Source organism: Dendroctonus ponderosae, unplaced genomic scaffold, assembly GCF_020466585.1.
Source record: "Dendroctonus ponderosae isolate FM_Combo_2020 unplaced genomic scaffold, Dpon_F_20191213v2 Dpon_F_20191213_5, whole genome shotgun sequence".
NCBI lineage: Eukaryota > Metazoa > Arthropoda > Insecta > Coleoptera > Curculionidae > Dendroctonus > Dendroctonus ponderosae.
The window spans coordinates 7,085,353-7,094,532 of NW_026018715.1; the positions used below are offsets into that span (position 1 = coordinate 7,085,353).

Sequence of the window (9,180 nt, forward strand, 5' to 3'; positions counted from 1 at the left end):
TCAGGCGGGGGCAGTTGTTTGGCATATTCTGAGATCCAATCCTCTAACTCTTTAGTGTATACTGGAGGTATGGCCACTTTGCTATTCCGTGAAATCGCCGTGCTTATGTCAATAATGATGGTCTGTATTCTTTTCAGTTTGTCTGTGTATTCGTGCTCTGATTCATTGGCATATTCCCTGGCTAAGCTGGAAACCAAATAATCCCCATCTCGTGCCGGTATTTAAATGGAATGAGCCCATACCCAATGTAGCTGAGCAATTCTTCAGCAGCCCCGATGGCACTGAATATTGGACTGTCCTTGGGCAATGCTTCGCCCGTGATCGTTTTCGACGTGCCATAATCACCTTCTCTGCTGAATATTTGGGGACAGGGCGCATTGCTAGCACTGTCTTTAGAAACTCCTGTATTATCAGTGCTGAATGAGGAAACACAAATGTGACATGCTGCTTATTTTCATTGATATCCACCCACTTGCCTTCCTTTGCTGCAGTAGTTGCGTAATTGGTTAAACGATTCACGATTGAGAACTCTGCGAAAAAACATTTTTTTTGGGAGATTATAGCAACTGGCCTAACCTAAATTGTTCGTTTACATGATTGACAACGGCAAATATCAAAATCACATGTTTTCGCGATGAAGCCGATCTCAAAGTAGATGATTTTCCAGTGTGATTTTTCCTTTAAAAAATCGCGGCTTTCAAGATTAATATAGTAGGAATTTGAAATTTGCAGCATCTGTAACAGACACAACGCTCTTTAGATGCTGGAAATTTTATAGAAATCGCCCATAATCCTTATTTTTTCCAGCTTGCAGTCTCAAATGAATGCAATTTCTCAACAGCGCTCTTTTCTTTAAAAAATTACGGCTCTTAAGTTAAATATAGTAGAAATTTGAAACTGTTACTATCTGTAGAAACACTTAACTCTACAGACGCTTCAAGTTTTCGCAAATCCTTATTTTTTCCAGATTGGTAAATATCGATCTCGAAATAGATGCTTAATCAACCCTCTCTTCTTTTTAAAGAAATCGCACCTTTCAAACGAATGCAAATAGGTATTTGAAGCTATAACTATCTGTAGACGATATTTAGCTCTACAGGTGTTAAAAGTTTTACCGAAATGGCCCAGATTCCTTATTTTTTTCTTGCTTGGTAAGCACCGATCTCAAAATAGATGTTCCTCCTCAACTATAGTTGAGGAGGCTCTTCGGAGCTTGCAAACTAAATACAGTGGAAATTTGAAACTTTCGTAATTTTCAATGAATACTTGGTTCTAAAAGTGCAGTAAGTTTCCAACAGAATTCGGATTTTCTGTCACCTCAATAAATGCCGACTAAAACGTTCTAAAATCAATTTGCACAATTATTCTAACATACTACTTTCAAATACATAAAGCTATTAACCAAGATAGAATTAGACATAAAATGATTGGCTCGAAGGAATATAACCACATATAACTAACAAATAACGTAACTTTTTCATGTACTCATTGCAAATAAGATATACACGTATGCATATTCGCCCGCGTTTGTGACGTCACAGTCGATCTTGCTGTTCACGGTGTAATCAAAGCATAAATAACCTCAATAACCAGTCATGTTTATTCGATTGTTCAGTAGCCAATTTCAACAAAACCCGGCTTTAAGGCTGTACAAACACCTTCTTAGGCAGTGCGAGAAGCTCCCGAAAGGCCCAAGGGAACATTATCAGTTCACCATACAACAGGTGATTATGTTACGTATAACTAGTTATATTCTGCTGTTATCTTATGAAAACTGCTGGTTTTCTTGTTATTAGGCAAACATACACTTCTTTAGGATTTCAGCGGAACGCTGAGACCAATTTCATATCGATAACGGCCTAATAACCCGCAAACGAGCAATTTTTGAAGTTATGGCCGCGAAAGCCCTAAACATTTAATTTTCACATTTCACCAAAGTTTCTATACTTTCTGGATAGAGCTTCAAGCAATATATCAATGAATCTGACCCTGAGCGCATAAAGGAGATAATTAAAAGGTCCTACGAGGATTGCGACTGGATTCTTAAAAAGGTACATTGGTTCAAATGTGTGGCTTATATTTGGAGACTTCAAGCTTGGCAGAGATTTTTTTAATTACAAGTTTTTGATTGGTAAAATCCAGATTAAACTAACAACCTCAATTATCTACAACCAACGCACAATGCAGATAAAATTGGTATCTAATACCCATGGGCCCAGCTATAAAGAAAATCGTGGATATACAAACGTTGCGGTGCGGATCGTCCTTAGTTTTGGAGCAGGTGTATCAAAATCGCGGAAAAAACAGCAATTGCTTCTTATTTTTCTACAAAATTGTTCTCCCTAGCGACACACAAGTTTCTAGTAGATTGGGAGCTTTTTACTTTCGCTATCGTAGAAACTCTTCGGATGTTCACGCAGCTGATGGGCACAAGCTCTTTTAGCCCTAAATCGTCATCAAAACGCTGACCTATAGGTATATTCTATAGAAGTGCTTCTTTCAAGGGTCCAAAAAACTGGTAGTCACAATTTAATAATAATAATGTCGTAATTAATAGCTGAGGCTAGCAAGCCATTTCAATTTTCACAATTACAAATTTGTTTCTGTGCTTGTACTACGTTAAGTTAAGGGTTAGTCAGAAGCAACTCATAATTCAACCAAGTTGCGGTTCTCCAGGATTTTCGGAATCATTATTTACTTAAAAACGAGTGACGAAAACTGAAACTGAAACGTTCTTATTAAAAAACATCTCTGTAAGGCTAAAACTGAGCAGAAACCATTCAACTTAATTAATAACAATTTGGTTGGTTTTAGTATCTGGGCAAGTAAGCAATGTTTCAAGTACCCTTAGTTACAAGCTCCACTATAATTCCCTTGGAGAAATATTGGGATGCCTTGCTGCTATACTACAGCCGTCCTCACTTAGTCAATAGAAAAATCACCGCTGTATCGCAAGGTTTGCTTTGCAAAGTACAGTTTAATTCAAAAGGCATTGAATTGCCGGAACTTTTAAATCGCTCTGCAATCTTATACGAATTGAGAAAGAAAAATTCCTGGGATCACATCGATCAAGAACTCCTCAAAAGTCTCCTAGAGCCTTACGATAAAAATGTGCAGTTGACTGATGTCAGCATACAGGAACTGAGGGATTACTCCCAAGAGGTGTTTGTGTCAATCAGGCTCCTCTTCCCCAGGCTGAAGAACTGCCTGAAAGCTCTAGAGGTGATAACATTTGATAAGCAGCACAATACGGCTGTATTCTTGGCTGTATCAGACACAGATAAATCATTGGTGGCTCCACCGTTTGCATATCAAATACAGTTGGCCAGCACCTCGAATTTGCGGATAAACGTTAATTCGTTTGAAAATGCTGACACTGGACATGCGGAATGGTTAGCCAGTAAACTATTTTCGAAGCTGCTAAAATGGATCGAAGATTCTAACGCTCATAAGCCCTGCATTCAGTCATTGTCTTTAATACGACCCGAGGACTACTGCTCAACTTACAACAGGCTAAAGGAGACCTATGCGGAGAAACTTGTGCAGGTAATATTCAAGTATTTAAGCGTTTTTTCCATTTTCACTTATACAAGTCCTTGAAATAACTATATTTTGCGCCTACCTGATAACAAAGATCTGAGATTAATGTGTCATTAATTAACCATTCATTTTCCGACACAATCTAAAAATATTGTTGCTGGTGTAGGCTATACAGGATTAACCAAGTGGCTCCAAATAGTACAGTTTCAAAATGAAAACTGATAATTAAGCTGATCATTAGCGCCATTGTTGTACAGGGAAAAAACCTTCATTGTTGCAAAAATCAATTGATTTCAGTTCCCAAATAAAAAGTTCTGGTAGTTTTTGTATCAAGACACTGAAGAATTTACAACTTGCTCAAAGTGGATAAACTCGGTTGCTGCATGAAAATATGAGTATTACATAAGAATACATTTTGTGAAACAGCGAGATTCACTAAAATATATCGATCGTTTTCCGGATATTTAAACAACTTTGACCATCAATAGCAGAGACACCATACTTGTTTCGTAATAAAATTTGTGTCGGATCGACTTTTTTTGATCCAAAGGAGTCGCAGTGTCTTTTTGATTATGTGCTTATGGGACACCCCGTATATATCTGATTTTTTTATTAAGGAATGGCCGAAAAAAGCTGGCACTGATCCCCAAAAGTATGTCTTCGAAGACATCGCCATAACCAGCTATTTGATTTGTTTATGGAAAGAGGAGGCGCATGTTAATTTTGTTGACTGCGGATGTGGCAATGGACTGTTGGTGTTTCTATTGAACCAGGAAGGCTTTGAGGGATTTGGAATTGATATAAGGAGAAGAGCCATTTGGGACATATACCCTGAATCTGTAAACTTACAGGTAGTGAAAAGGATTCAGATCAACCAGCAAACTCTATTAAAGAATGTATAATTTCAGGTTGGTGCCGTAAACCCCAATTCGTTGTTCCCGTCTTGTACTTGGATTATTGGCAACCATTCGGACGAGCTCACGCCGTGGATACCCATAATAGCCCTGAAAAGTAGCCCCCGGACTAATTACTTCGTTTTGCCCTGTTGTCCCTATGATTTTAACGGACTCAAGTTCATCAGAAAAAACACTTCAGTGAGCACTTATGCCGATTATTTAACGTATATCGAAGAAATTTCGCGCAAATGCGAATTTCAAACGAACATTGATAAACTGAGAATACCGTCGACAAAACGAACTTGTTTAATTGGAAAAAGAAAAACTTTAACTGAAGAGGAGCAAAAGAGTTTGGTGATTGAAATTTCCGCATTTGTTGACCAGAAAATATCGGAAAAATTCGTTCAAAGATCGGCTATAGAAAAAGTGCGTAACTGCACGCAACTGGACAGGAATTTAATTTCCGGTATTGTAGAGATATGTATGAACCAACTGCTTTCATCACAGCAACATATGGAAAAGTCTAATGGAGATTTGTGGAACAAAGGCGTCGGAGTGGCAATTCCAGACTTGGTTCAGCGGATACCCAAAGACGTGTTGCGACAGTTGAAGCAGGAGTGTGGGGGCTTACAGACACTTTTAAGGAATCACAGGTATCTCTTTGAAATTTCAAACTCTATAGTTCGAATTCGACTACCGCCATGCTTTGAGACAACGTCGAAGTACAAGGCAAAACCTTGCTGGTTCAGCAGGAATCATCCCAATGGTTGTTTACATGAGGCTGAGGTCTGTGCTTATAGGCACTAGTAAATGGTTGATTGTATACATTATTGTTTCATTGAACGAGTTCTTTTTATTGCCATCGCAAACTGATTTTTCGTACTGAGACGTGTGTTTTTAATAATAAACTTTTATAATTCAATAACAATTTATATGGATTATCATGAACGTAATACTAACTATACAGTAGATTATAAAAACTCATCACCTAAAACTATCTCCTTGTACGCCAAAACTTCCAATAGGCCCTTGCCTTTGGTTTCTGATGTGATCAGGGCGTTGATTTCCTTAAACTGTCCTGGATCAACCACAAATACAAGTGTTGTATGCTCCTCGTCTTGTTCTTCGCTTTCTACCTGTAGGCTTTCGAGTTTCAGAATTTTCTGTTTCAGCTTTTTTGCTTCTTTTCCACCGAAATGAACTTTGATCCTCATTTTCGCTCTTTCTATTGGTATTATATCGGCCTGTTTAAGCAGCTTGAGAGCTGCCATTGCCTGCACTTTGGTTGCTTGATTCGGTTTGACTGAGTAATGCGCATCTTTCATGGCTTTTTCAATTATGGTAACAGGATATGGTCGCTTTAGCTCAGGATTTAAACAAATGCTGGCCAGAGTGGTGGCGATATCTTTGAACAGTTGCTCATTTTGGCTTTGGCGTTCTTTATCGGAAATCTGAAGCTCTCCTTTTTCTAATATCAGTTTGCATATTTCAGTTTGATTGTCCATACCAAATGCCTTCAACAAGTCCTCTTTTTTTGCCACCTGACCTTTCGATACGTTCGTGAAAACTGAATGAGTTTGCAGAACCTCGTCTATATTCTTCTCCCTGTACAATGTGCTGTTAAATTGACTTGACTGACACATGAATTTACTACTTACACATTATTGCGCCAGGAAACGACCTTATTTCTGTAGCAAGCGATTTCGAAACGTTTTCCTGCTTTTTTCATTCGCACAATCGCTATGTTGGTTAAGCGAATTTGATTTGTGGGGGTAAATATTTTACTCATCTTGAACGCGGTGAGAATTCAGTGACTCAATCTAAAAGCAACGGAGACATACACTTACTTATTGGTCCTTTCTCGTTTATACGCCCTTAATTTAATTGAGTTGATGAAGGTGTTTAGATGAAGGGAATAGTTCGACTAGGAATTACTGATGCGGCAATGGACTTTTGAAGTTAGCGATGCTTGAAAACTGCCATTTGAGCGTCGATGACCGACACTTATGCAGTATAACGTGATATATTAGTGCGTTTTTTGGCTTAATTTATGGACCATTCAGGAAACTTTTCACTGAGATTGCTTAATTTGAAGTGTTCTTTAAGGTAAGAATAGATAAAACTACAAATTCGGAGGGACTCGAAAGACAGGAGCACCTAGAAGTAATTTACTTTCAAGGAGATTTCTCAATGTTAAATGTCGATTGTTGAATAACAATACGGTGTGGTTGGGATATTTTTCCCATTTTACTTACCAATATCTCCAGAAGCGGAATCTAGCCACTTCAATAACTTCTAAGCGCTCTGTGTGCTACAAATTTAAAAAGCTGGAATCTGTGGCTGGAATTTATTTAATTTCGCATGTTTATAAATAAGAACTAGCTGTCACCACAGATTACAGAGGTTATTCAGTGATCTGTGGCTGTCATACTTGTCTTTATCTGCGATGTGTTGGACCATCAAAACAATTACCATACAATTACAGAGATGGTTCAGCATTGAACTATATATAGTTACGTTAGTATATAGTTCAATGTGGTTCAGTTTCTAAGGTTATAGATCTTCTAGGTATAGATGATTCAAAGGAACGATCCCATAGAAAAATGAACGAAGAAGGTTATAGATGCCTCATATCACACAGTCTCTGATAACCTCTGTGATCTGTGGTAGCTTCTTCCGTTTCTCTTCTCGGGTCTCATTAGTGGGTTTTGTAGAAATCTATATTAAAACTAAAGTTTGATATCTAACATTTTCTGGCTCAAAAGTGGTCACATTTACTAAGTGGGAACTGCTAGAAAATCGCATTTCCACAGGAAAAATACTCTAAGAAAAGTTGCTAGTAAAGATATTATCTGAAAGGTGAGCACACCGTTAACTTATCGCACGAAGGTTAACTTATCGCACGAAGTCAACTAAAAGAAATTATATCGTTCTTCATTCTCTCGCCTCTCTGAATTTATCCTCTCTCTCTCAAAACTCCTCGTGCCAGACAAGCATATGTTCGTTGCGTTGGTTGCCTAACAGCCATTACTGTCGTTGATGTCCGCTCAGTTGAATGAAAATGGAATTTTTCTATGGTTTTGATGTACAGCTCGAGATGGCTCTGCTCAGTTCGACTACTAGATTTACATTGATGTGCTATCATTGGTCGGATCAAAATAAGAATCGAACATGGCCGAGTTTTTTGACATTCGTGTTTTGGGATATGAGACTTTGTTAAAAAATGTGATAATTCCGGAAAAATATGTGAAATTGTGGTAGACTGATCGTACATATTGTGTAGTTCATCAGTGTTGTGTCGGTTTCATAAAATGGCTTTGGTAACGATTCAGAGAAGCCCCAGTTCAAGTAGTTCACCTAATCAGGTATGTCACCAAAACACAACATTTTCTCCAGTTTCTTGGAAATATATGCTGTTCAACAATGAATTTCGGGTTGTTAGAGTGCGGTGACAAATTGCAGCTCAGAGTTGCGGGGCCGAATTTTTATTTGTTAAATACCAGAATAATTTAATTCAAATCTGCCTTCTAAATAAAGGTATTCCTCACTGTTTATTTAAGCTTATCTTGAGTAATTTATCCACATACATTATCATTTATCATTATAATTATCATTATGTACAGATTCAAAGTAGTGTTTGTGTTTTGTTTATCAGTTATTTTTTAATATACCCAGTTTATTTGTATTGATGCGACCTCTTCTGTAAACAATGTTGCACTGTGTTTTTTTGCGGATTTCTATTCATAAAAACCAACCTATGCATTAATGGTAAATGGATTTAAATCAACTGATTCCCTCCTAGTCTTTCTTCAGCAGCTTTATTGATTAATATTAGTTTACATTAGTCCATAGCATGATACAACGAATATAAGGTATGATTGATAGCGGTCCAAAACTGGTCCGCCTGTGCGCATGACGTCACTCTGAGAGTTATTCGTGTTTAAACTACATTGCTACACCGGTAAAAAGATATTTTTTAGAAGAAATGTCGCATTATTTAGGTTTTTGATAGCTCTGTGACGGGGAGAAAGGGTTTTCAATCAAATACTTACAAGGAAAAACGTTTAATACTTTATGAACATGTTAAATTACCTATAAAACTATACGCTCTATTAGCAGCGCATACACCAATTTATACTATTTTACTAAAGTTAAATTCAAATCATTGAAAGGAACGAAATATTTAAAATATGGTGAGAATTACTGAGCAGTGTGATAGTGGTATTTTCAACAGTGGTACAACTCAATTGTAGTTTATTTGATTATTTTCGACATTTTTCGTTTAGTTGGTTTTCCAGTGTCCTTTAACGCATTGTTTAAAGTCTTGATTCTAAAGTACATCCTGGATCTCAAAAATAGACGTTTTACCTGCTCATCGCAATTAACATGACTAGAACGATTTATCATATCCTGTAAATAGTGTTTTCCTATTCTAATGGTTTCTCCATTTACGCTGTTAAATACATCTTCTAATTTTTTAATTTTGATGACTAGCTCGGCTGAAGGTTTCCTTAAGCCACCCTCGGAGAGTTGGTCCGTCCACGTAAATGAGGCAGTTTCTTCTACTGAAGGCAGGTTTAGCTTCTTACAAATAAATCCAGTTATATGTTCTAAGGCATCATATTTTAACTGACTGGTATTATCTTGGAAATTATCTACTTCAGTCTCTACTGGAACATGTTGGGCTTCTACCAATGACGCAAAACAATTAGCACTAAGCAAAGCTTCTCCAACCTTTGGTAAT

General features: G+C 37.4%; 4 protein-coding genes across 6 annotated transcripts in view; 2 read left to right on the plus strand and 2 right to left on the minus strand.

Moving 5' to 3' along the window:
• LOC125502388 (corrinoid adenosyltransferase MMAB-like) overlaps positions 1-903 on the minus strand; it is a gene marked incomplete in the record, with an annotated part of 1,473 nt that extends 570 nt beyond the window's left edge. The window contains 3 exon segments of the mRNA XM_048666699.1: positions 1-186; positions 243-416; positions 477-903. Of these exon segments, the coding sequence (XP_048522656.1) occupies positions 1-186; positions 243-416; positions 477-544 (428 nt within the window).
• A 642-nt stretch (positions 904-1,545) lies between these two features.
• On the plus strand, positions 1,546-5,261 carry LOC109539531 (probable tRNA (uracil-O(2)-)-methyltransferase). Of its 3 annotated transcripts, none has more exons than XM_048666696.1 (5): positions 1,546-1,724; positions 1,939-2,051; positions 2,815-3,546; positions 4,158-4,391; positions 4,449-5,261. In XM_048666696.1, the coding sequence occupies exons 3-5, from the start codon at positions 2,833-2,835 to the stop codon at positions 5,241-5,243; spliced, it is 1,743 nt and encodes a 580-aa protein (XP_048522653.1). In that variant the 5' UTR covers positions 1,546-1,724; positions 1,939-2,051; positions 2,815-2,832; the 3' UTR covers positions 5,244-5,261. The 3 variants fall into 3 exon arrangements, with proteins under 3 accessions (XP_048522653.1, XP_019762878.1, XP_019762881.1); XM_019907319.2 differs by having other exon boundaries at positions 1,959-2,051; XM_019907322.2 differs by lacking the exon at positions 1,939-2,051.
• Positions 5,262-5,350: 89 nt separating this feature from the next.
• LOC109539533 (ribosome maturation protein SBDS) lies at positions 5,351-7,066 on the minus strand. Its single transcript, XM_019907324.2, has 3 exons — positions 6,692-7,066; positions 6,095-6,256; positions 5,351-6,041 (listed from the first exon to the last, which is right to left on the minus strand). The coding sequence occupies exons 2-3, from the start codon at positions 6,223-6,225 to the stop codon at positions 5,408-5,410; spliced, it is 765 nt and encodes a 254-aa protein (XP_019762883.1). The 5' UTR covers positions 6,226-6,256; positions 6,692-7,066; the 3' UTR covers positions 5,351-5,407.
• Positions 7,067-7,575: 509 nt separating this feature from the next.
• LOC109539529 (protein phosphatase Slingshot) overlaps positions 7,576-9,180 on the plus strand; it is an 82,586-nt gene continuing 80,981 nt past the window's right edge. The window contains exon 1 of the mRNA XM_019907314.2: positions 7,576-7,801. Coding sequence (XP_019762873.2) covers positions 7,748-7,801 — 54 coding nt within the window. The 5' untranslated portion in view covers positions 7,576-7,747. The remainder of the gene's footprint in view (positions 7,802-9,180) is intronic.

What these genes read in the sequence shown, in the direction of transcription:
- LOC109539533 (XM_019907324.2), bottom strand. Translation starts at nt 6,225, where the DNA reads ATGAGTAAAATATTTACCCCCACAAATCAAATTCGCTTAACCAACATA. An exon ending in GTTTCCTGGCGCAATAATGT is followed by an intron (nt 6,042 to 6,094) that starts GTAAGTAGTAAA and finishes CACATTGTACAG; the next exon opens with GGAGAAGAATATAGACGAGG.
- LOC109539531 (XM_048666696.1), top strand. Translation starts at nt 2,833, where the DNA reads ATGTTTCAAGTACCCTTAGTTACAAGCTCCACTATAATTCCCTTGGAG. An exon ending in ATGCGGAGAAACTTGTGCAG is followed by an intron (nt 3,547 to 4,157) that starts GTAATATTCAAG and finishes TTTTTTATTAAG; the next exon opens with GAATGGCCGAAAAAAGCTGG. An exon ending in CTGAATCTGTAAACTTACAG is followed by an intron (nt 4,392 to 4,448) that starts GTAGTGAAAAGG and finishes GTATAATTTCAG; the next exon opens with GTTGGTGCCGTAAACCCCAA.